The sequence below is a fragment of the Manacus candei genome, unplaced genomic scaffold (genome assembly GCF_025592945.1).
Source record: "Manacus candei isolate 608988 ecotype Guabito, Panama unplaced genomic scaffold, ASM2559294v1 h1tg000045l, whole genome shotgun sequence".
NCBI lineage: Eukaryota > Metazoa > Chordata > Aves > Passeriformes > Pipridae > Manacus > Manacus candei.
The window spans coordinates 3823314-3848827 of record NW_026138093.1 but is presented as its reverse complement, the minus strand read 5'-3'; the positions used below and the strand labels follow the sequence as shown (position 1 = coordinate 3848827).

At 54.4% G+C, this 25514-nt stretch overlaps 1 protein-coding gene and 2 pseudogenes across 5 annotated transcripts in view; 1 reads left to right on the top strand and 2 right to left on the bottom strand.

The window, feature by feature from the left end:
- LOC127474818 (uncharacterized) overlaps window positions 1–21941 on the bottom strand; it is a 220356-nt gene extending 198415 nt beyond the window's left edge. Inside the window, exons 1-16 of one of the 5 annotated variants that reach the window (XM_051796121.1) lie at window positions 21760–21941; window positions 21463–21599; window positions 21038–21185; window positions 20609–20796; window positions 20383–20520; window positions 19995–20109; window positions 19686–19823; window positions 19252–19428; window positions 18968–19105; window positions 18469–18617; window positions 18044–18191; window positions 17636–17823; window positions 17410–17547; window positions 17169–17283; window positions 16860–16997; window positions 16485–16604 (exon numbers count right to left, since the gene is read on the bottom strand). In XM_051796121.1, the coding sequence (XP_051652081.1) occupies window positions 16485–16604; window positions 16860–16997; window positions 17169–17283; window positions 17410–17547; window positions 17636–17823; window positions 18044–18191; window positions 18469–18617; window positions 18968–19105; window positions 19252–19428; window positions 19686–19823; window positions 19995–20109; window positions 20383–20520; window positions 20609–20796; window positions 21038–21185; window positions 21463–21599; window positions 21760–21927 (2343 nt within the window). In that variant the 5' untranslated portion in view covers window positions 21928–21941. The remainder of the gene's footprint in view (window positions 1–16484; window positions 16605–16859; window positions 16998–17168; window positions 17284–17409; window positions 17548–17635; window positions 17824–18043; window positions 18192–18468; window positions 18618–18967; window positions 19106–19251; window positions 19429–19685; window positions 19824–19994; window positions 20110–20382; window positions 20521–20608; window positions 20797–21037; window positions 21186–21462; window positions 21600–21759) is intronic. The other 4 variants (XM_051796118.1, XM_051796119.1, XM_051796120.1 and 1 more) reach the window with 4 other exon arrangements.
- Window positions 1–25514, bottom strand: part of LOC127474815 (zinc finger protein 208-like) — a 1262639-nt pseudogene that overhangs the window by 777408 nt on the left and 459717 nt on the right.
- LOC127474817 (zinc finger protein 850-like) overlaps window positions 1–25514 on the top strand; it is a 594864-nt pseudogene that overhangs the window by 484395 nt on the left and 84955 nt on the right.

Here is a 25514-nt window from a genome sequence, read left to right as displayed (position 1 = left end):
CCAGTCTTCCCCTCCTGTTCACAGGGACATCCTGGAAGTGCTTCAGAGCTGCCATCCTGGGGCAGCTCCTGCCCAGTCTGTGCAGGCACAAGGTCTCTCCAGCTGCTCCTCTCCCCTCCCCAGTGCCACTGTTTTCTGCAGCCTCCTCATCCTTGCCCAGCACAGCCCTCCTGGCACAGGAGCAAAATGTGGGAAACTCTCTGGTCTGAGATCAGTTGTGCTGCCCAAGAACACGCTGACTCCAGAGGTGTCCAAGCGGGGCAGAGCCGGCGACTCCGGTCCGTGCGGCGGCGGGGGGGAGGCAGCGGCTCTGCTTGATTCCATGGAGTTCTGGGCAGGCACAGTGGCCCCTTGGTTCCACGAGGTTCTGAGATGTCTCAGGGTTCCTTTTGTTCCAAAGAGACTCCACATGTCACAATGGTCCCTTGGTTCCATGAGATTCCACAGTGTCCCTGCATTCCTTTGGTTCCATGAGGCCCTGCAGTGTCACGGTGCCACTTGATTCCGTGACATTACAAAGAATCAGAATGGCCCCTTGATTTAAGGCCAACTGCACATGGGGCTGCCTTGGGGGGAGTGTGGGCACCCAGACAAGGGAGTTGTCACCCCCCTGGACTCAGCCCTGGGGTCACCACATCTGGACTGGTCTGTCTGTCTGTGAGGTTCCCCACTCTGGAGGAATGAGGAAGAACTGGAGAGGGTCTAGAGGAGATCTGACAGGATGGAGCTTTTCTCCATATTGGAAATAAAATGAAATCTCCACAAAGAGTAGCATGGAAGGTTCAGACTGTAGGTGAGGAAAAAGAAATATCACTCAATGGGGACCCTTGTGGTGCAAGAGGTCACCCAGAGGGAGTCAGGATCAGCCCATGGCTTTGTGTTCCAGGGAACAGCCAGAGCTGGTGCAGAGACATCAGGGAGGGTCTAGAAATGCTGCTGGGAGGGGGTGGGAAAGCAGGAGGGGTGTGTGCAGCCTGCAAGGCCAGAGCAGCAGCAGGGCCAGGGCAGGACAGCCTGCAGGAGAGATGGCCAAGGGCTCTGGCAGGGCTGCAAGGCCCAAAGGCACCCAGGCCTTTGTCCCCTTGCCTCTGGCAGCTGCCTCTGCCACTCAGGCCACCACAAGACACTTTCCTGGCAGGTTCTGCCCTTGGGTTCTGCCTCGCCCCTCCCTCAGGAGCCTGGCAGGGGTTGCCCAGTTTTGGGCCTTTGTTGTTCCTCCCCCTGCCATCCCAGTGCCCCCCAAACAGCCCTGAGCCAGCCGGGAGGGACAGGATCTGCTGGGCCAGGGCCTGGGGCTCAGGCCTTGGCCTTTGTGCTCCACAAAACCAAGGCAGGCTTTGCTCAGCATTGCAGGGGCCTGCCCAGAGCCTTTGTCTGCCTGCACTCCTGGCCTCCAAGGAGCTGCTCCAAGGAGTCCCTGGGGAGGCTTTGGCAGTGCCTGCCCTCAGTGGGGCCCAGCAATGCTTCAAGGCACTTGCAGTTTGGCTTCTGACTTCTTCAGCAGCTGCTTCAATCTTCTCTCAGTACCTCAGGACCATGGGCTAGGCTGCAAACACACCGTGGGGCTCATTAAAATCCAGAAATCCCTCAGGATCTTTTTGTTTTCCTTTAATTGTCTTCAAGGCAATTTCAAAACAAGTCTTCAAATTTTGTACTTGTTTTGTTTTAATTCAATGATGGCTATTTTTTAGTTCAGAGAAGAGGTGATAGAGGTGTTCTTCAAGTGATCTTGATGCTGAGTGTCTCCTCAGGAGATCCACACTGACCCTGGATGATCAACCTTGCTCCTCACCCCCCAACCTCACCAGTTCTGACATGGCCCATCTTGGACTGACAGCTAATGCAACTCCAAACACACTGTGGGACCATTAAAACACAGGAAAACAAATTATTTCCCTTTCTTTTAATTGTCTTCAAGTCATCAAGATTTCTACAGCTAATTGGAGTTGTTTTGTAGTTTAGCTAAGGAGGAAGATTTTAAAGTGGACGTCATGAAAAAAATATATTTTTTGATGAAAGAGAATGATTTACACAGAGTCTTGGGTCAGGGTGCAAAGGATTTTGATCCAAAGATAAGGGGGCAAAAGACATTAGTAGCACTTAATCATTGACCTATTGAACAATTATCAAGTGGTTCAATAGCATTTGCCACAATTTTAACAGTGACTGAATTATAGATTCACAATAACAACATTCCCACCACAGTCAATTCACACCCACACCCAGGCAGAGATGTGTGGACGCATCAAGAGCTGGGTGCGCAAAGGTCCCTCTCCCAAATTCTCCTTGTTGTCAGGGAAACACTCCCCCAAATCCCTTTGTGTTTCCCAACAGACAAGGGTCACAGCTGGAGGAGTGTTTGTTGAGGGGGATCAGAATTGTCCTGGGCATCAGGGAGGGTCTTTGGAGTGTTGCAAACTGGAGGGTTCCCGAGCTGGGAGAGGCTGCCAGAGGTGTCCCAGTGAGAGGGAGGTGCTGGGGAGCTGCCAGGGCCTCCCTCAGCCCCGCTGGTTGTGGGCTCCCAAGGGGACTGGCTTTAGTTATCTGCTGAATTTCCATCCTGGTGTCAGGAATGACTGGAGTTTCCAAACTATTTGGGAATTGTATCCAAACTGTTCCATTTGGGCTGTGATTCAGGCAGGGAATGTTCCAAGGCATTCATGGGATGACTGATTATCCTGTGTTCCCCAACTGTTCCACTCTGGATTGTTCCCACCTGTATCATCCAGGAGCACCTGGTCCAGTCCAGGGACACTTCCCCACACCCCTGGTCCAGTCCAGGGGCTCTTCATTGCTCAGCTGGTTTGGTCAAGGCTTGTCAGGAATTCCTGAGATCATCGACCAGGCCTGAGGAGAATGGGGGGAGGATGCACCACCACAGAGGCTTCTAAGAAAGATGTGGAAAAACATTTTGTAGGGCCTAGATATGGTGTGATAGGACAAATCATTTTAAACTAAAAAATGGTAGCTTTGAAGTAGATATAACCAAGAAGTTTTTATATTGAGGGTGGTGAAACACTGGCACAGATGCCAAGAGAGGTGATGCCTCATCCCTGGAAATGTTCAAGGGCAGCTTCGATGGGACTCTGAGCAATGTGATCTAGTTGTGGATGTTTCTGCTTAGTGCAGAGGGTTGGACTTGATGAATGTCAAAGATCCTTTCCTACCAAAACTCTTCCATCATTCTACTGGAGCCAAGGCTGACAAGGATCTCCCAGGTTTCAGACTCAGCTGAGCATCTCCTTTGATGGCCCATCTGGCAGCTCTGCAAAAAGCTGCTGCAAAGAACCTCCAGACCTAAAGGAGCTTCTGTGCTGGGCTGAGCTGTGGCTCTCAGGGCTGGGGCTTGGCTTTTGGCTGACAGGTGCCCACCAAGGCTCTCTCACTGCTTCTCCTTCTCCACCCCCCTTGGTGCCTTCAGGGTTGTTTCTCCCACATTTCTCTCACTCCTCTCTGGGTTACAGCACCCTGGATTTTATCCTTTCTCCAAAGGGTGATCACAGAGGTGCCTCTGGAATTGCTTTTTGGCTCAGCTTTGGGCACTGGCTGGTCCATTTTGGAGCCACCTGAAACTGGCTCTCTCTGACACAGAGTCAACTCCTGATCTCCTCTTCCCTAAGGGAAACCTACAGCCCCCTCCCTGCTACCAAACCTGATCCACAGGGTCATTCAAGTGCCCAGGAATACAGGAGGTCTTTGATCCCATTATTCCTCAGGTTGGTTAAACAAGACTTTGTCCTCTTCCTGTCCCTGACTGCAGGTTCTTTCTGTCAGAGTAGAGCTGTGCTGGACCTCAGCCGTGCTTTGCTCCAGAGCCTGCTGGGGTGGGGGCAGATGGCAATGGAAGAGTTGGGTTGGACTGGATGATCCTTGTGGGTCCCTTCCACCTCAGCATATTCTGTCATTCTGTGTTTGTTTGGGTTTGGTTTGGTTGGGTTTGGTCTTTTTCCCTCCTTTTGATTTTCCTTTCCTCTGACCCATGAGTTTTTTCTTCATTGTCTTGAGCCTTGCTGGGCACCTGATGGCAAGACAAGTTTATCCCACTCACTCATCTTGACCACATTTTTGTCCTAGTCACCATTAACTAGACGAGGTTTCTCACAGACTCGCTGCAACTTGGCATCATCCACAAAGGAGTGGAAAGTGCATTTCATCCCATCACCCAGAGACATAATAAAGATGTTCCATAGAAATGGTCAAGGGCTGGTCCCTGATGGATGTCACTGGGAGTTGCTGCCAAGAGGAATTTGTGCCATGACTTTTGACCCTCATCAGTCATTCAACTTCCCACCCACCACATGTTTCACTTGTCCAGTCCAGTTGTCACCAGTCTGGCTCTAAGGAGATCACAGGAGACCATGTCCAGGGCCTTGCTGAAGTCTGGGCACAGAACATCCCCTTCTTTTCCCTCCCACAGGGGTTCTGCAATCCCTGCCTTGTCCTTCCCATGCCTGGGAATGGCTGCAGGAGGACTTGCCCTATCCCCTTCTCTGCAGAGCCTGAGCAGTCTGGAACTCTGCCAACCCTCCTTGCTGCCCTGTTTGCAGACTGGTTCCATGTCTGCCTTTCCCAAGGCCCCAGGAAGCTCTGGGATGGCTCTGGCCTTTCCAAGGGTTTGGGAGAGGTCTCCCAGTGACACTGCCCAGCCTTCTCAATATCCCTGACACCAAAACCTTTTTTATTGCCCCACAGTTCCATTTTCGTGTACAAGACACAACACATATTCTCATGGTTCTTCAGAAGAAAATTAGAAGTGATTTCATTATAGAGGTCAACTGGTGGAGCAGCCCAGTCTGGTCTGGCCCCACAGCAGTGCCCAGCCCAGGGTGCTGCAGAGCTCTGGGCACTTCCCCCACAGCCCCAGCCCCTCTGAAGGGGGCACAGCAGCTCTTGGGGGACACAGAGGAGTCTCAGCATCCCCATCAGCTCAGGGGTTGGACACTCACCATGGCAGCAGGAAATGGAGGTCAGGGAAACTGCAGGAGCCCTGGTGTCACCTGCAGGAGATGCCCAGCACAGCCTGACTGTGCCCCTCAGTGCCAGCCCCTCTGCCCAGCCCAGCCCAGAGTCCTGGCCCAGGGACAGAGCAGCCTGTCCCCAGGGGGGGCTGCAGAAAGAGGTTTCTCTGTGTCAGGGATTCCTCTTTGCAGGCCCAGAAATGCTACCTTGCTCTTCTGCAGGGACATCCCTTTGCCCAGGTCAGTGTGTCCAGGCTGCCTTGGCCAGTTGCAGATCCCAGCCTGGGATCCCTGCAGGGCCCTGAGCTGGAGGTGCTGCTCTGCACAGGGAGGGGCTGTGGCACCCTGGGCTGAGCCTGCACTGGCCATGCTGGTCAGGGTGGGGAGCAGACCCAGCAGGATGGGGATCACTCCTCTCCACTCTCTGCCATAGTCCTGGAAGGCTCAGTAGCCAAGAACAAGGCTGGGCAGGACCATGGGCTGTTTCCAATGGCACAAAGGGCAGGGCAGGGCTCCACTCCATCCAGCCTGTGGGCTGGAGAGTTCTTCAGGACACCCTCCTGGAAAGCCCACCCCTGGCTCTGGTACAGCCCCCCCTGAACTGGGGAGGCACAAGGGGAGTTCACTGCGGGTGAGACGAGTCACTGGCCAGAGTCCTTTCTCTGTTCCTGCTGCATCCCCTGGGGTTGCAGAACTCTCCTGTACCAGTTCACAGGCAGATTTAGGACTTGATATCTGGGTGACTCCACCCTGGGCAGGATTCTGCTCCAAGGCTCCATTCCCTGCTGACTGGATGGGACGGGCTGTCCCTGCAGATCCTCTGTGCTCTCCTGCACTTCCTGAGTTCCTACAGACAAGTCCTCACCTGCCATCAGAGCCCTCACAAGCTGCAGAGCCCCAGGCAGGTGATGTGGAGACCATTTGCCATTGGCCACCAGCACAGGACATCTGAACCAGCCCTCAGTCCCTCAAGTGCCCCAGTGAGTCACTTCTCTCACTGCAGGGACTGAATGGGGAAACAAGCAAAGCAATGAGACTTTGGAGAGTCTATTCCTTGGCCTTGTTCTTTACACCAACCTTTCAAAAAGAACAAAGCCTTCAGGAACTGCCCAGGGGGATCCCCTTTCCTGATGAAAATGATGTTAAGGAGCCCAGCTCTGACCCAGTAGTGCCCAGGGCCTGTCCCTGCCCATGGTCACAGGACTGACACACAGCAGGGACTGAGCTGCCAGAGCACTCAGGCCTTGGGCAAGGAGCAGAAAGGAGAGGGAGGCAGTGGAAAAACAGCATCTCTGAAAAGGCCAAGAGCTGCTGCTCCCTGGCAGTGCTCCTGTACCAGGACTCTTTACCCTTTCTCCTCTGCACACAGGCACTGCCCTCCAGCTTCAGGGAAGTTGTTGGAGGGAGAATCTGGAAAAAAGCATTCAAGACCTTTATTCTACTCAGATATTGTGATTCCTCATGTACAGAATAACAAAGGCAGGATGTTTAACAAAGAAATTGCTGCAGAAACTTTTATTTTGTTTAAATGCACACAGAGAATGATTTCACATTTACACAATTGTGGGTCAAAACAAAGAGAGAGTGAATTAGGTATGAGATGGAGAATAAATTTCTGTGTTAACAACATTTAAAGAGGAAAAAATGTAGGAAACGGCCCCCACCACCACTCTCAAAAGCTTTAGAAAGCAGGCTGGGCCAGTAAATGGTTACACAATGACTGTTGTGCAGAAGAAAACAGGCAGGTTATTGCTCTTGAAAAGCATCTAGTCATCATTTTCCTCAGGGCATCCTTGAGCTCCTGGTTCCTCAGGCTGTAGATGAGGGGGTTCAGTGCTGGAGGTAATACTGAGTACAGAACTGCCACCACCAGGTCCAGGGATGGGGAGGAGATGGAGGGAGGCTTCAGGTCGGAAAATATGGCAGTGCTGACAAACAGGGAGAGCACAGCCAGGTGAGGGAGGCAGGTGGAAAAGGTTTTGTGCTGTCCCTGCTGAGAGGGGATCCTCAGCACAGCCCTGAAGATCTGCACATAGGAGAAAACAATGAAAATGAAACAACCGAACACTAAACAGACACTAACCACAATGAGCCATATTTCCCTGAGGTAACCTGAGTGTGAGCAGGAGAGCTTGTGGATGGCAGGGATTTCACAGAAGAACTGGCCCAGGGCATTGCCCTGGCACAGGGGCAGGGAAAATGTATTGGCTGTGTGCAGCAGAGTATGGAGAAACGCAGTGGCCCAGGCAGCTGCTGCCATGTGGGCACAAGCTCTGCTGCCCAGGAGGGTCCCGTAGTGCAGGGGTTTGCAGATGGCAACGTAGCGGTCGTAGCACATGATGGTGAGGAGGGAAAACTCTGCTGACATGAAGAAATAAAAGAAAAGGACCTGTGCAGCACATCCTGTGTAGGAGATGGTTGTGGTGTCCCAGAGGGAATTGTGCATGGCTTTGGGGACAGTGGTGCAGATGCAGCCCAGGTCTGTGAGGGAGAGGTTGAGCAGGAAGAAGCCCATGGGGGTGTGCAGGTGGTGGTCACAGGCTACGGCGCTGAGGATGAGGCCGTTGGCCAGGAGGGCAGCCAGGGAGATGGCCAGGAAGAGCCAGAAGTGCAGGAGCTGCAGATCCCGCCTGTCTGCGAATGCCAGGAGGAGGAACTGGGGCATGGAGCTGCTGTTGGACATTTGCTGCTTCTGGGTGTTTGTTTCCCACACAGGAGAAGAAGACAGTAAGAGGCCAGTTAGTGTGGACTTATCTAAACAAAGTCAAAGCTGTATTCTACAGACACTCCCCATGTCACACACAGACAACCTTTTGATTTCCTAGGAGATCTTCCTTCAGCTCCAGTGCTGGGTCCCTACTGAACAGCATTTTCACTGTTTTAGCATCACTGTGCTTCTGTACAGGGGTTTCACATAACAAGGAGATGTTAAGGGACAGGTTTCCATCCTGGAGTGGAATTCAGAGCTTGGAAGGAAACCTCAGGGAGACAACCAAGTGTCCTTACGATGGCATTTGATTTAAGCAGACTCAGCTCCTTCCCCAGCACCACAGGCTGCACTGGTAGGGATCATATTCCGTTTGCAGGTGCAAAAAGGACATCTCAGACTAGTCCTGATGGGTCTAGTAGAGGTGATGCTGGTGCTGCCCACAGGCAGAGCAGTGGCTGAAAGCACATTAGGAAGCTCAGACAGACCTACTGAGCACTCTCAGTTCAGATGTCTCAGGGACTTGTCAAAAATAATACTTTCTTAATTATTTATTCCTCCCATTCCTCAAGAGTAGGAAACTGGAAACACAATCTCAGGAAATTTCTTTAACCTTATAAAAATCTTTGTCTTGGAAATATTCTGAGAGGGAGCTGAAGCTCTGAGCATGTCCTCCTCCTCTGCACTCCAGATGCTCTCAAGTTGCACTTACAGAATCTGTAGTTGGTGGGCAGTGCCAGCTTTCCCAGATGCCTCCAAAAGCTGCAGTCCCATTGCCCTGCATGAACAGACTTCCTGTGCCAAGGTCTGTTAAAAATTCTCCCCCAGTGAGGTCTCAGCATCATTCTACGTCTGACAGCCTTTAACTTCTCTCTGTCTCACTCCCCTGCCCTTGGTGCTGCAGGCAGTGCCCTCAGCCCTGCTGGACTGTGCAGAGGAGCTGCTCACCAGCAGAGTTGTCTCTTTGAAGCTCTTCTTGATTGCCAGGAGCTCCCTGTGTGCCAGAAGCCCGGCCCAGCTCAGCAGCACAGCAACAGCCCCAGGCATTTCATGACCCTCAGGGGACGTTGAGGTTATTTACATGAGACTCAGTCCCTGAGAGGAAGTTCAAACAACTTCTCAAGAAGTCAAAATGAGATTGAAACACTAAAGTTTCCTTTAGTGCTAATGAGTCTCACTGAGGGACACAACTGAGACCATGTCCCCAGGTTCCAGTTAAAGCAGAAAACTACAGACAGTGATGACAAGGATGGACAAGCAAGGGAAAGGTGGCTCTGATGCTGAATAAACTTTGACTTGTTTCCTTAATCAAATGGGCCAAGCCCTGACCCCCAGCCCCTGGGAAGGCAGGTCCTGTCCCTGCCTCATTCCTCAGGGCTCTTCCTGGGGCACTGGGATGTGGGATGTGCAATGCCAAGGGCAGGACCATGGGGTGGCACCTGCCAGGCTGCTGAGCAGGGACAAGGAGGCCATGAGGCCCCAGGGCTGCAAGGGCCACTCCCCTCCTCCTGGCCTCAGGGGCACAGACAGCAACCATGGCCAAAGGCCTGCAGAAGGTGGCTCTGTCAGGGCCTTTCAGCTTCTCCCCATCCCTGTCTCCTCTCCAGCCCAGGCTGTCCTACGGTGTCCATGCCCTGCCCCTTTCCCTGCAGGCTGTCGTCATCCCCCCGGTTGCCCCACCTGGCTGGCACCTTCCTGCACTGACATCTCTGCGTCCTCCCTGGCTCTTCCTGCACACACAAAGCCTTGGGCTCATCCAGACTCCTTCTGGGTGATGTGTTGCACCACACCTTTGCCCTCAGAGTGAAACTCCTTTCTCTTTGTTTCCAGTTTTGACCTCCCTAGCTGAACTTGGTATTATTTCTTTATTTCTCATGGTCTTTTCTGCTATGAGAAATGGATCCACCATCTCTAAATCCTCCCTTCAAGCCCTCTGAGGGCTGTCCTGTACCGTCCTCAGTCTCCACACCATTGAGGCCACAGCTCCTTAGCCCCTCTCTAGTGCTCATGTGCTTGAGACCTTTAAAGCCCATCTTGGGAGATCTCCGGGCACTCACTAATTTTTTTGCAGATGAAAATGTCGTGCTCATAGTCTAAGGAAATCCCAGGGATACTTGTTACCAAGGCCTGTAGTGGCAGAACATGGGACAGTGGCTTTGAACTGAAAGAGAAGAGTTTTATATTGTATAATAAGAGGAAATATTTAGCAATAAGGGCGGCAAGAACTGGACCAGGTTTCCAGAGAAGTGGATGTCCCATCACTCCATTTGTCCAAGGTCAGGGACTATGAGTAACCTGAATTAGTAAAAGATGTCACTGTCCATGTCCAGAGACTTGGACCACATGACCTTCTAGCTCCCTTCCAAGCCAAATAATTTTGTCATTCTTTTGAGTCTGAAGTCCCAAACTCCTTCTCCAAAGAATTTCCATTTTTGAGGACATGAATTGCCATGTTTTTGGAGAAACCCTTCTAAGTCCAAAAAATAAAAAAAATAATTGAAAGGAAGTTCCAAGGTATCTGTGTGAAACTTGAAACAAGTGGGTCAATGGCAGAACCTCTCAGGGTGACCTTGCAGCTGAGGATGGGGGATTTGGCCTTGGGCTCTGAGACTCATAATGGGCAGACAGAAAGGGGATTTGGGGACTGGGCAAGACTTGTCATGGGATGTCTAAGAAAGAACCAAAGCAAGGGTAGAATCCCAGTGGTTTCTGGAGGAAACAGCATGAAAAAAGAGAGAGAAAAGAGGCTGAAAAAGCTGGTCATGATAAACAGGAGGCTGGTCAAGACACATCCCTGGCTGTGCCCTGCAAGTGATCCCCACAGCCTGTCCCGTTTTCTTGATAACTCCATTGTCAAGAAGTTTCTGTGGGGAGAGACCTCTCTACTCCTGGCACGGATCATGGCCCAAGTTCCAGTCACTGGAGCTGGAGCCACAAATAGTCAGGTCTTGTGTTTTTTGGAAGACCAAACTCTGCCCAGACTGGGGTGTGTGTGTGTTGGAAGCACAAAAGGGTGAAGGAAATGCAAAGCTAAACACCCAATGGAGCCTGACTTTGTCCCTAAGTGGGGGATGAGAATTGGACCCAACATGTGCAGGGACAGATGGAGGGGTTTGTCCCCCTGGCCCTGCCCAGAAGGGACACCTTTCACGAAGGGTTGTGGCCTTGGCTGTGCTGAGGGTTGCCCCGGGCAATACAGCTTGGGATTGCAGTGGCACTGTCAGGGCTCTGCAGAGCTCCTGGCAGTTCCTGCATTTGTCCCCAGCAATGCCAGAGACCTGCAGGGGTTGCAGTCAATCACTTGTGCTCTTTGGGACCCCGCCTGGCTCTGCTGAATGGGAGCAGGCCTGGAGTTCCCAGACTGTTCCTGCATCCAGGGTCGGGCCTGCAGTGATGTTTGTGCAGCATTCAATTGGTGCAGTGGCAGGATGGCCATGGATCCATTCCTGCAGAAACACAATGGGGCTCCATCCCAGGCAGGGATAGAATGGGCCCACAAATTTTGGAAGGATAAGAACCAGAGAGTTTTGGCCCTGTGGAATCCCATGGAACCAAAGGAACCCTGGGACATGGCAGAACCTCCTGGAATAAAGGGGACATTGTGACCCTGCAGCACCTCATGGAACCAAAGGGAGTCTGGGACGTGGCAGGGCCTGATGGAAACAAAGGAACCTCCCTGGGAACAAAGGGACCCTGGGACACTGCCAAAACTGAGGGAGACAAGGGAACCCCAGGACACTGTGGAATCTCATGGAATCCAGGGTCCATTGGAATACACTGGGGCCTCCTGGAACCAAAGGGAACATGGGACGCCGTGGAATCTAGTGGAATCAAAAGGACCTTGGGCCTTTGTGGAACCTCATGGAATCAAGGGTCCATTGAGACACTGGAGAAAATGATGGAATCAGTGGGCCATTGTAACAGTGCATGGCCTTATGGAGCCCAAGAATGCTGGGAAACAGTGCAACCTCCTGTAATCATAGAGCCATTGTCCCACTGCAGTGCCTCAAAGAATAAGGGGTCCAATCTTTGCTTTGGATTTTGTCAACAAATTAAATTTAAGGAATTACAGAAGTGCGATTGAACCACTTTTGCCCCACTGGTTTTAATGGTTGACCAAATGAGAGTATTTATAAAAAAAAAGAAACATTTATTTATACAATTGATCAGACAAATTATCTTAATCAGAATTGTGTACTACACAGTATAAATGCTAAAATTACTAGTTGTTCAGTATAAGATAGGATAGTGCACTATATTGAAGCAATTATTGAAACAATAGAACGGCTGGGACTGATTCATCACTGGATGGATGTAGCCCAGGACTGTGTATTCTATGGCTTTCCATGCCATTTCCCAGAAACTGTTGTCGGTAGAGGCCTGTGAGATAGGAAGATGTTCCTGTCCTCATACCCTTTTATGGAATTCCCTACTCTGAGGGAAAGACTGAACATTCCTGCCTGAATTGGAGAATATATAAACTTGGAGTTTCGGAACCTTTTTACCACTCATGGTAAAACTACAGAGGAAGACTGCAGCTCACCGCTCTCAACCAGACTGAGACACCACCCTCAACTGGACTGCAATCACCACTTTTGACCAGACTGCAACAGCTCTCCCACCAGCAGGGTTTTCCCCTCTGCCTTTACTTTGGACTCGAGGGGGGGGGGGGGGCAAGGAACACCACTCTGTTCATGCCCCAGGGTGCTGGGTTATACATTTGGGTTTTGTGGGTTAAGACCAATTGTTTGTCTGTATAATTGTACGTATTGTATTATTTTATTAAATTGTTATTCTGACTTATAATCTCTCCTTTGAGTTGAGTTCATTTCCCCTGCTGGTTTACCTTTAAACCAGCACACTGTTCCATCCACTCTTGTGCTGGGTGAACACAGTTTCACTCCGAGCTAGTTCTGGGTTATTGCCAAGTCCATGTCACTTGCATGCAGCCCAGAGAAGCTCCTTTATGCCTTAGTCCTGATGGTAAGGGAGAGAAATAGTACGGGCTCTAAAGTTGTGCCTTTGTTTCCAAGACGGCAAAGGAGGAGCTAATGATTCCATGGATCCAAACAGCAGTTTGCTTGTAAAAGTTTGAGAAAAAAAACCAAACAAACAAAAAAAAAAACAAAAACAAAACAAAAAAAAAAAAAACAAAAAAAAACACAAAAAACAAAACAAAAAAAAAAAAAAAACCAAAAACAAAAAACAAGAAACCAAAAAACCCTCTACATTTCTTCTGAGTAGAGAAGGTGCAGAGGAGATGAGAATTTTTGAGGCCAAGATAGTTATAAACATTTGGAGGCCAAGAAGCTCACCGTGTGCAGTCAGGTAATGAGTACAATAAAATCAGGTGGGGAGGAAGCTGAGTGTGTAGAGAACAGATCAACATCTTGATCCTATGGCAAGGAGATACCTGGTGCTTTCTGCTGTCAGCCAGGGTCTGTGGCTGAGGTGTGATGCTTGTGCTTTGGGGTGCTTGCAGGGGTTGATGAATAGGTGTGGAGCAGATTGGTGGTATTTTTGTTGTTGTTTGGGAACACTCAGGTACCCTGTGGGTAGGCTTGAGGTTGATGTCCTGAAGGTGTTGTCTCTGAGACAGTCAGTACTGTGACTGAGTGTGGGACAGAACGGCCCCAGCCCAGCTGCAGTGGCTGAGCTGAGGTGTTGCCTGAGGCAGAGCAGAGTTGCCGGGGGTTTGCTGAGTGGGTGTGTGCCCAGCCTGCCAGGCTCCCTGTGGCACTGGAGAGCAACTGCTGGTGGGACCTGTGCTAAAGCAGTTTTAAATGTGCCCCAGAGCCCTAGGGACAAGGGCAGCCTGAAGTGCCCTTGTCCCTGTGTGTGTGCCCACAGCACAAGGGGCAAAAGCAAGGCAGGAATGGGCCTGTGAGCTACAGGGCTGAGGTTTGTGGCGATTGAGTTCCACAAAGATGCAGGTCAGGGGGAGAAAGCAAATGTTTATTAATGTAAGGTGAAGGGGAGGGATGAAGCTTCTTAAGGTAATGGGAAAGGGAGGGATGAGGTGTGGGCAGGAGAAGGGAAGGGGAGGGGAGGGAAGAGAAGGTTTGGGAAGGGAAGGCTTGGGAAGGTTTGGGAAGGGAAGGTTTGGGAAGGGAAGGGAAGGTTTGGCAAGGGGAGGAGAGGGAAGGAAAGGTTTGGGGAGGGGAAAGGAGGGGAGGGAAGGGGAGGGAAGATTTGGGGAGGGGAGGGGAGAGGAGGGAAGGTTTGGGAAGGTTTGGGGAGGGAAGGAAAGGGGATGGAGGGGAAGGGAGGGAGGGGATCTGATATTAATCTAAGGGGAAGGGGAGGGATGAATCTTCTTAAGCTAAGGGGAAAGGGAGGGATGAAGTGTGGACAGGGGAAGGTTTGGGGAGGAAAGGGAAGGTTTGGGAAGGGGAGGGGAGGGGAGAGGAGGGGAGCTGATGTGTATTAATCTAAGGGGAAGGGAAGGGAAGGGATGAACCTTCTTAAGCTAAGGGGAAAGGGAGGATTAAGTGTGAGCAGGAGAAGGTTTGGGAAGGTTTGTAAAGGTTTGGGAAAGGGAAGAGAAGGTTTGGGAAGGGAAGGTTTGGGAAGGTTTGGGGAGGGAAGGGGAGGGGAGGGGAGGGGAGGGGAGGGAAGGGGAGGGGAGGGAAGGGGAGGGGGGAGGGGAGCTTGTGTTTATTACTCTAAGGGGAAGGGGAGGGATGAAGCTTCTTAAGTTAAGGGGAAAGGGAGGGATGAAGTGTGGGCAGGAGAAGGGAAGGGGAGGGGAGGGAATGGAAGGTTTGGGAAGGTTTGGGGAGGGAAGGAAAGGGGATGGAGGGGAAGGGAGGGGAAGGGAGCCGATATTAATCTAAGGGGAAGGGGAGGGATGAATCTTCTTAAGCTAAGGGGAAAGGGAGGGATGAAGTGTGGACAGGGGAAGGTTTGGGGAGGAAAGGGAAGGTTTGGGAAGGGGAGGAGAGAGGAGGGGAGCTGATGTTTATTAATCTAAGGGGAAGGGATGAACCTTCTTAAGCTAAGGGGAAAGGGAGGATTAAGTGTGGGCAGGAGAAGGTTTGGGAAAGTTTGGGAAGGTTTGGGAAGGTTTGGGAAGGTTTGGGAAGGTTTGGGAAAGGTTTGGGAAGGGAAGGTTTGGGAAGGGAAGGGGCTGTTCATAGAGATGGGCAGGCCAGGAGCTGCCTGGCCTTGCCGGCTGGCTCAGTTGGGCCCAGCATCAGCTGAATCTCCAGCTCCCATGAGAAGTGGTCTCGTCCCTTGGTCTTCCAGTGCTGTTGGGGGGATGCAGGTTGTCTGGCTGGAGATTACTTTGTTACTGCCCGTCTGAAAGCGGACAAGAATTCAGTCCGCATGGTGCAGTAGGACGGGCAGTCGTCCTGGCTCATGGCTTCAAAGGCTGGAAGAGAGAGGAACGGAGCCACAGTCAGAGCCTGGATGTGTGGGAACCCGAGGAGCTCTTCCTGCCAGGGCCATCCCAGCCAGCTCTTGCCATGACCAGCAGGGAGCAGGGGTCAACAGGATGAGCGGGAAGGTGCTGGCCCCCAATCCTCTCCCTGCCCCTGAAATGTGTCCCTGCTCTGCCCACAGCGCCCCTTGTCCGTGCAGGGAGCAGAGCCCCGCGCAGGCAGGGCAGGGACTGCAGTTCCCTGTCCAGGGTCTGTGCTCCTCCCTGCCAGCCCCCAGTGAAAGCCCACTGTCCTCACTCACCCCTCATGAGGAGCTGCAGGTCTTGCATGTGCCAGGCAGCAATCCCTGGGAACAGAGAGCGTGTCAGGGCCCCAGCAGCACAACCCCCCCCCACGGCCTCCTGGCCTGGCAGGGCTGAGCCGGGGCCTTCCCGCATTGGGACACCCAAGGGCTGGGCTGGCAGAGGGCAGCAGCAACTGCCAGGGCACTCGGGCCTCCCCAGCACATCCCTGGGCCACATCCTGCTGCCGCTGGAGCAGCCGGGGCTGGGGCTGAGCTGCAGTGGGCAGGGAGGGACCGCGGCCTTGGGGCTCACCCATGAACCTGACGGCCGCCTCTCGCAGGGGCTGCTGTGGGCTCTGCAGGTAGGGCAGGGCCTGCTGCAGGTGCTCGGCCCTTCGGCTCACGTCCTTGTCCATCTGCAGAGAGCAGGGGGGTGTCTGTGGCTGCAGCAGTGGCAGGGGCACAGGGCCAGCCCTGCACACTTGGCATCGGGGCCTGGGGGCTTGTCCAGCCTGGGGCTGGGCCTTCAGGGTCATCCTTACCAGGCAATCGCAGAACTTGAAGTGCTGCTCTCTCCTCAGCAACTTCTCCAGGTCCCTTCTCTTGAGGAACCTGGCAGCGCAAAGCAGCACTTCCCGAGAGGCCTGCAGAGCAGCAGAGAGCGGGACATGGCACCACAGCCCAGGGCACAGCCCCTGTGTCCCTGCACCAAGGCCAGCAGGAGGCTGGAGCCCTTGAGGCCCCAGGGCAGGAGGCAGCCCAGCCCCGTGCACAGGGACACCAGAGCCCACGAGTGCTCACCTCTGCCACGCACTGGTTCTCGTCATGCCCATGGATGAACAGTGGGACCAGGCTCTGGTGCACCTGAGTCTCCAAGAGCTGTGTTCCCTCTTCTACCAGCAGCTCCATCACCTCTTGGAAGAGGTGAATGGAGAGCAGCTGCACGTGGGTGTTGTCCTGGGACAAAAGAGGAGAAAAAGACCTCAGCACTGGATGCTCCCGGCCAACCAGGTACAGGCACAGGCCTGAACATCCACAGGGCAAAGTTTCTTGGCAGCACTCAGTGCCTGGAGGTGGAGGGCACAAAGCCTTACATTGTCAAAGAGGGGCCGGAGCGCCTCAGCCAGCTTGGGGGCAGTGGAGACAAATACCCGAATGTCTTCATCCTGGAGCATACTCTCAAACACAGAGAGGGTCATCACGACCAGCTCTCCATCTGCATCAGGCAGCAGCTCCAGGAGGTGTTGAGATAGGCTGCAGATGCTTTGGGCCTGTGTGGAACACAGTGCTGTGCTGTCAAGCCCTGAACAGCTGCCCCACCAACAGCTCTCTGGCGGTGCAGCCCCACGCTGCTGCCCCGGGGCCCAGAGGCCAAAGGCCTGTCCCGCAGGGCCAGGGCAGCAGAAGAGGGAGGCAGGAGAGCTGGGAGCAGCTGCCACAGCTCCCAAAGCCCAGCCAAACCCAAGCACCTCCCCTTCCCAGCCCCAGGCTGCCCGTGTGGCTTCATCCGGGTGTCCCCTTCTCACCATTGAGGGATCCACAGCAAGCACCAGGAGGCCTCTGAGCGCCAGGCGCTGCCTCTCTTGGCACTGGCTCCGCAGGTTCCTCGACAGGATGGGCAGGACACTGTCACAACATTTACTCCTGTCCAGAAAGTCCAGGACCTGGAAGGCAGAGAGCAGTGACGGGGTGCCTGGCCGGCAGGAGCCCAGACCCGCCCGGGGCTGGGCCCAGGCAGCAGCACAGGGTGCAGGCACCGTCCCAGGCAGCTGCGGCTGTGAGAGGGCAGAGAGGGGGAGGCAGGCGGACCAGGCAGCGCTCGTCATCAGGCTCACCTCCACCAGGAAGGCCAGGGCAGGCAGCTCCCAACGGGAGTCCTCAGTGCTGAGCAGCCCCAGCAGGTGGATTGCCATTGGAGAATAGAAAGGGATCAAGACGTGGCGCATCTCCCTGTCAGGGGGAAAGAAGGAAGGATGGAGCCTGAGTAGGGTGGGCAAAGCTCCCCCAGAAGGCTGTGTGGGGTGCCCCATGCCCAGGGCAGAGATGCTGGGGGCAGCAGGGACAAGGGTGTCTCACCTGGCCAGCAGCCCCACTGCATAGTGCTGGGTGTCAGCACAGAGGAGCGTGTCCCAGCCACACTTGCGCTCCACTGACACCACCTCATTGTCCCACTGCAGCCGGCAGAAGAGGGCCTTGATGGTCTGGACCAAAAACCTGTGTGCAGAGCAAAGGCCAGGTCATGCTGGGAGCGCTGGCCCCAACCCTGAGGGCATGGCAGGGAGAGAGGACTGGGAAGGAGCACCTGCTGGGCTGGGTGGGAAGGCGGTGTTGCTCCAGGCATCCCCTCCAGAAGGTGTTCACCTCTTCTGGCACCTGCTCTGTGCTCATGGACACTTGGAACAGCAGAGCCATGAGCAGGCGGGGGATGTAATTCATGACTTCATCCTGGCACTTGGGCTCCTGGATGATCAGCCACAGTGCCAGGGTTGCCTGCAATCAAAGCACAGAGAGACAGCACTGAGTGCGAGAGGTCCACGTGGCAGGGTCCGAGTGTGGGAGGGAGAGGCCAGGGGAGAGGCAGGGGGAGCAGCCGGCCTGGTGCCCCTGAACCTGCCCCTCAGCCACATTTGCAGCCCAAGGCCTGAGGCAGGGAGATGCAGGGGTGGGGGAGGTGATGTGGGGGGAGCAGAGGCCACTTCTAGAAACTCACAGCCAGGGCAAAGACATCTCTGTTGTCGCCATCGGAGGTGGACATTCTGTGCACTGGCCAGTCCTCCATCACTCGGAGCAGTGTTGGCAGCACCTTCTCCACTGTTGTTCCCGAGGAGCCGATGCTTCTCCACATCATTGCAGCAGCTCTGTGGAGCCAGAGCTCTGGGTCAGGGGGGTCTCAGCTACAGCACCATGGCCTGGGCATCTGTGGGGGCCCATGTGACAGAGCCATGGTGCCTTGAGGGGCAGGGAGGGCATGTGGCAGTAGGATTGGGGGCTGACAGGCCAAGGCTAGGAAATGGAGGGGCCCGAGGTTCCTGGAAGTCTCCATCTGTCTGGCGGACCACATGGGACAGGCTCTGCAGGGTGAGGGGTTGTATGGGTTGGTGATCCCTGAGCCAGCAAGGCAGCTGGGCCCTGTACCTGTCACACTCTGGGGCACAGCGCAGGAGAGTCATCACCACATCATGTGGGTGTGCCTCAGTGAGCCTGCAGATGTTAGTGTGCATCCTGACCCCTGGAGTCATGTGGGAGGTGAGGCACTGGTGCATGGATCTCACGATGGTCGGCACCTGGAGAGGCAGTGGGGGAGAGTTGGAGAGCTGCCAGAGGGAGCAGGTTGCCCAGCTTGCCCAAGAAGTACTTCCCACCACACAGTGTGACCTCAAAGGCTTAGGGGGTCAGCGGACCTGGCATGAGAGGCCCCAAGACCCCTGGGGCACTTGAGCCCTGGCCACAGGCTGCTTACTTGCTGCCGACTGGGGACACCTTTCTCCTCCATAAAAATCTGGAAGAGGAGGTGTCTTGAGTTTCTGTGGCCAGGTCTCGGTGCCTGGGCAGGAGGAGGCTGGAGCCCATGAAGCCCCAGGGCAGGAGGCAGCCCAGCCCCTGCCACGGGGACCCCAGAGCCCACAGTGCTCACCTCTGCCACGCACTGGTGCTCATCATACTGCAGGAAGAACCACAGCACCAGGCTCTGGTGCATCTGCATCTCCAAGGGCTTTGTTCCCCCTTCCACCAGTACCTCCATCACCGTTTCGAGGAAGTGAAAGGAGGACAGCTGCACATGGGTGCAAAAGAAGAGAAAAAGACCTCAGCACTGGATGCTCCAGGCCAACCAGGCACAGGCACAAGCCTGAACATTCACAGGGCACAAAGTTTCCTGGCAGCAGCCAGTGCCCATGGACTGGGGATACAAGGCCTTACGTTGTCAAAGAGTGGCCAGAGCACCTCAGCCAGCTTGGGGGCAGTGGAGATGAATGCCTGAATGTCTTTGTCCCGGAGCACACTCACAAACACAGAGAGGGTCATCACGACCAGCTCTCCATCTGCATCAGGCAGCAGCTCCAGGAGGTGTTGAGACAGGCTGCAGATGCTTTGGGCCTGTGTGGAACACAGTGCTGTGCTGTCAAGCCCTGAACAGCTGCAACAGCGGCAGGGCACTCTGGTGGTGCAACCCCACGCTGCTGCCCCGGGGTCCAGAGGCCAAAGGCCTGTCCCGCAGGGCCCAGGCAGCAGAACAGGGAGGCAGGAGAGCTGGGAAGAGCATCCACAGCTCCCAAAGCCCTGCCAAGCCCAAGGGACTGCCTTCCCCAGCCCCAGGTTGCCTGTGTGGCTTCAGCCGGGTGTCCCCTTCTCACCATTGACAGATCCGTCCAGAGCACCATGCGGCCTCGGAGAGCCAGGCGACGTCTCTCTGGGCACTCACTCTGCAGGTGCCTTGACAGGATCTGCTCAACACTGCTGTGACATCTCCTTCCGTCCAGATAGTCCAGGAGCTGGAAGGCAGGGAGCAGTGACGGGGTGCCCGGGCAGCAGGAGCCCGGACCCGCCCGGGGCTGGGCCCAGGCAGCAGCACAGGGTGCAGGCACCGTCCCGGGCGGCTGCGGCTGCCAGAGGGCAGAGAGGGGGAGGCAGCTGGGCCAGGCAGCGCTCGCCATCAGGCTCACCTCCACCAGGAACTCCAGGGCAGGCAGCTCCCAACGGGGGTCCTCAGAGCTGAGCTGCCCCAGCAGGTGGATTGCCAGTGGGGAATGGGAGGGGGTCAGTTGGCGGCGCATCTCCCTGTCAGGGAGAAAAGCATGAACCCTGAGCAGGGTGGGCAAAGCTCTCCCAGCAGTGACTCACAGAGTCTTGGTCTTTTCCCAGCAGCCCAGGATGGGACGTGGGCACTATGGCAGGTGGCTCCTCCTGTGCACCCGCCTCGCACAGCCTTTTCCAAGCTACTCAGCCATCCCTTGGGGCCAAGGCCCTCTGCCCTACACCCATAGGGGCTGTGTGGAGTGCCCTGTGCCCAGGGTAGAGATGATGGGAGCAGCATGGACAAGATTCTCTCACCTGACATGCAGACCCACTGCATAGTGATGGGTGTCAGAATTCAGGAGTGGGTCCCAGGCAAGCCTGCGCTTCCTTGCCATCCAAATATCCTCCCACGGCAGGTGGCAGAGCAGGGCCTTCATGGTCTGGACCAAAAACCTGTGTGCAGAGCAAAGGCCAGGTCATGCTGGGAGCGCTGGCCCCAACCCTGAGGGCATGGCAGGGAGAGAGGACTGGGATGGAGCACCTGTTGGGCTGGGTGGGAAGGTGGTGTTGCTCCAGGCATCCCCTCCAGAAGGTGTTCACCTCTTCTGGCACCTGCTCTGTGCTCATGGACACTTGGAACAGCAGAGCCATGAGCAGGCGGGGGATGTAATTCATGACTGCACCCTGGCAGTTGGGCTCCTGGATGATCAGCCACAGTGCCAGGGTTGCCTGCAATCAAAGCACAGAGAGACAGCACTGAGTGCGAGAGGTCCACGTGGCAGGGTCCGAGTGTGGGAGGGAGAGGCCAGGGGAGAGGCAGGGGGAGCAGCCGGCCTGGTGCCCCTGAACCTGCCCCTCAGCCACATTTGCAGCCCAAGGCCTGAGGCAGGGAGATGCAGGGGTGGGGGATGATGGAGAGCCACTGGAGAGGCGACGTGGGGAGGAGTAAAGGTCACTTCTAGAAACTCACAGCCAGGGCAAACACGTCTCTGTTGTCGCCATCGGAGGTGGACATTCCATGCACTGGCCAGTCCTCCATCACTCGGAGCAGTGTTGGCAGCACCTTCTCCACTGTTGTTCCCGAGGAGCCGATGCTTCTCCACATCATTGCAGCAGCTCTGTGGAGCCAGAGCTCTGGGTCAGGGGGGTCTCAGCTACAGCACCATGGCCTGGGCATCTGTGGGGGCCCATGTGACAGAGCCATGGTGCCTTGAGGGGCAGGGAGGGCATGTGGCAGTAGGATTGGGGGCTGACAGGCCAAGGCTAGGAAATGGAGTGGCCCAAGGGTCCTGGAAGTCTCCATCTGTCTGGCAGACCATGTGGGACAGGCTCTGCAGGGTGAGGGGTTGTACGGGTTGGTGATCCCTGAGCCAGCAAGGCAGCTGGGCCCTGTACCTGTCACACTCTGGGGCACAGCGCAGGAGAGTCATCACCACATCACGTGGGTGTGCCTCAGCGAGCCTGCAGATGTCAGTGTGCGGAGACACGTGGGAGGTGAGGTCATGGTGGATGTACCAAACGATGGCCGGCACCTGGAGAGGCAGTGGGGGACAGTTGAGGAGCTGCCAGAGGGAGCAGGTGCTTCCCTTCCCACCACACTCTGCTGGCCTCAAAGGCTTAGGGGGCCAGCAGACCCAACTTGAGAGGCCACGAGACCCCTGGGGACTTAAACCCTGACCACAGGCTGCTTACTGACTTCCAGCTGGAGACACCTTTCCCCTCCAAAAAGTGCACACTGGGAGCATCAGTCACACTCTCAGCTGACGTGGTGGCAGCGTTTCCGATGCCCTCACTCGTGGCGTCACCCTCTGCCATGAGGTCACTTGTTGTGGTTTCAGTGCTGGTTGTGTCATCAGTCATGGCAGTCTCAGGGTTTGCTGAGTCATCCATCGGTGCCTCAGCAGAGCTTGCTGTGCCCTCAGTCAGCATCGGTGTGATGTCAGCCTGGGCCACGAGATCAGTGTCAGAGCCGGTTGTGTCACCAGCCAAAGCAGTGTCAGGCTTTGCTGTGCCGTCCATCGGTGCCGTGTCAGAGGGTGATGTGCCATCAATGGCCATCAGCGCCATGTCAGCCTTGGCCATGACATCAGTCACTGTGGTGTCAGAGCTGGTTGTGTCTTCAGCCAAAGCAGTGTCTTCAGCCAAAGCGGTGTCGGGCTTTGCTGTGCAATGACTGGGTTCTGTGTCATCCTTCGCAATGGGGTCGGCCAGTGCGGTGTCAGGGTTGGCTGTGTCCTCGCTCACAGCGGTGTCAGAGGTTGCCATGCCATCAATCGGCGCGGTGCTGCCATCAGGCTTTTCTTTGAGCTCAGCTGGCCTGGTGTCAGGCTCTGACACGAGCTCAGGTGGTGTGGTCCTGGGTGTTCTATGCCGAATGCGCATGATTTTCAGCAACCTCTGCAGGAGAAGAAAGGGCAGGGAAGAGAGGGAAGTCCATGGGAGCGCTCCACCAGCAGTGCCAGGCGGAGCAGGGACAGCAGGCCCAGCCCAGGGGGGGATGGCTGCAGGTACCTGAACTGCTCTGCGGAAGCGGCCATGGGGGTGGTCCTGCTCCTCTGTCCGCTCCTGGCCTGGATCTGTCAAAGAGCGAGTGCAGGCAGAGCTGAGGGTGTGCGGGAGAGGCCAGGGAACACAGCCCAGCCCTGCACTCCACAGGCAGGGCCGGCCCTGTGGTGCCCAGTGGATGGAGCAGGGATGCTGGGGGGTCAGCCTGGGCCCCTCTTCCCCCCTCCTTTTTCCCTGGGCGTGTCCAGAGGGGACAGGAAGGGGCCAAGCTGGCTGCAGCCACCAGCCCTGTGGCCCATCTCCAGCACTCACCCTGCTGCAGGGGCTCCTCAGCTTGCTGTGCTGGGGCCGCCCCAGGACCTCTCCTGTTCTTCTTCCTCCTCAGCAGCCTGAACAGGCTGAAGCGTCTCCCTGCCATCCCACCGTCTTGTCTCAAGGGAACTTGCACGAGAGACGCTTCGGAAAAAACCCTGGTGGGCAAATCTCACAAAATGGCCTCGAGGGCACCTTCCACAGGGACTGCAGGTGACCAAGTCCCGTGGTCTGGCCTCGTAGGCACCTTCCACAAGCACTGGTGATGCCCAGAAAAGCTCCGGGTCACCAAGGCCTGTGGCCTGGCCTCGAGGGCCACTCCCACAGGGAGTGGGGATGCCTCGGAAAAACCTCCGGGTCACCAACTCCTGTGGTGTGGCCTCAAGGGAACTTGCTCAAAAAAAAACTCTCAGAATCGCTTCCGGTCAGCAACGAATGAGTTGGCTGCGAGGAGACTCCTCACAGCCCCGCTCAGTCCCGTCCTGACCAGACGCGTGCTCCGAGCACTGTGGCGCGGCCGCGTTGCCGCCCAACACCTATATCAGGATGTGTCATAAAGGGCCCTTGGACACCCTGCCCTGTCCCATCCCATTGGCGACGGCCACCATGTCACAAAGGGCCCTGTGACACACGGACACGGGCCCTGGGGCCTCCCCCAACCTGGTCAACCTGCCCCAGGTTGGAAGGAATCCGATCCCTAAAGCATCTGAGACAGCTGGACGTGAACTTTAGGAACGGTTCCAAAAAGGAGTAAACACTCCCCTCCTGTGCCTGCTTGTGGCAGCAGAAAGAGCCCCCTCGGCTGCCAACACAGCAGCAGTGGGAAGGGCACGGGGCCTCCACAGAAGCTGGCATGGCCTCCTTGGGAGAAGTCTTGGTTGGTGGCCATCTAAACAGAGGGGCTGTGACACAATGTGTGGGCAAGGGCACGAATGCTGCTCTGACCCCTTTAGTCGCAGCTGCACTGAAATCAGCAGCAACTCATTTGCCTTCAAATGGTCCATTGAGAGTCAATTTCAAAAACTAAACAGAAGCAAAAAACCCTGGCATTGTTTGGTTTGCAAAGGGTTTTCTATTAAGGGATAAGAATAGAATAATTCTGGTAAGGGATAAAAGCCCTCAAGGAACAAAAGTTCCCTCAGTCTTCCAAAAGCACCCCAAACAAGGGAGGATATTGCAAAAACACTGATCCTTCCTCTGCTGCAGGGAGCTAACTGGCCAGGAAAGCTTTGAAGGGCTCAAAAATACAAAGCCAAATCTGTATTGGATGATTTGGAGTTGAGAGAGTGAGTGCTCCAGCCTTTCTAAGGCCTTCCCACTCATCCTAGGGACACTCCGGTGGGTGCTTTCAAGTTCAGTGACGTTCCTGAAGGATCCAGTCCTGTGCCTGAAGATGCTTCTATGAGTCTGCTTGCCAAAAGTCCTCATCAGTGCATACTGAATGAAAGTTTTGTTTTTCCCGTGTGTTCAGTTTGGCAGGAGCTAAAATTTCAGTAAAACACATCCCCTAATCTAGTAATGTAAATGAATATATCAACTCCAAAACCAACTTGAGGTAGTGTCCAAGCTGCCATATGTTGTGTGCTCTCAGCCCATCGGTGTTTTACCATCAGTATCTCCTGTTCCATAGACTTCACTTTTTTAGGATATTTTTCTATGTCTAGCTCCTTTCAAAAGCAGCAGACAAGGAGCTGTAAAAGTGTACCCAAACCTTACACTTCTGGGTTTAATGCACAGGTAGCAGTTGGTTTGGGTTGGTTTCTACAGCCCTAATTCTTCAGTCATGTGATAAAGGAGCCCAGCTGTGGGTTTTTTAAATATACACAAGTATTTTATCAGCTCTGCTCGTTGCAAGGAACAGTTTGGACATGGACGTTAAAGGATAAAATAAAGACCTCAAAGGGAAGAATAAAATCTAAAAGTGCCTTTGTTACTATTTACATGACTATTTTTTCCTGGCAGAAACATTATTGATATAAAAAAAAATACCCACAAGCAAAAAAACTCCTTCTAGCTGCTAAGTAAACTTACAAACTGTGGGCAGTAGAGCCAGCAGAGTTCAGCAACCTGTGATACTTTCCAGTTGTTTCTATTATCCCTTTAAAAATAAAAAAGAAAAGGGAAAAAAATGCTTGTCTGCATATCAAGTGCTCTCAAATAAAGACAGTCTTGCATGGTCAGTCCTAGGAATGCTGTAAACCAGCCTAAATTACACAGCAATAGGCTTAGGGAAGAGACTGGAAGGTTGTTTGATTTGTTTTGGCTTTTGAAAGACTTTTCCACAGTGGAGGTTAAGAAAAATATTGGTTTGTCCCAAAGCCCTAGAAAATAGGAACTGAAAATAGGAATTTCCCAAGGACACTGGCAATCTGGGGTGTTCCATGTCTCCTGAGAAGCTTGTCGTGCAGCTGGGAGTGCAGCTTTTCTGGGGGAAAAAGAGATGAATAAAATCATTTTTGGCTTTTCCAAATCCCAGTACCAATTCTAGAAGGGTGGTGTTAGAAAGAGGCACAGCTCAGCATGGTTTGGGATGGAGGCTTCATGTTTTGCTGATATTTTCTGATAATAATTCCAAATGCAAACGAGAACATCAGGGTCTTTCACAAATGAATTCTCAAAAATGCCAGGAG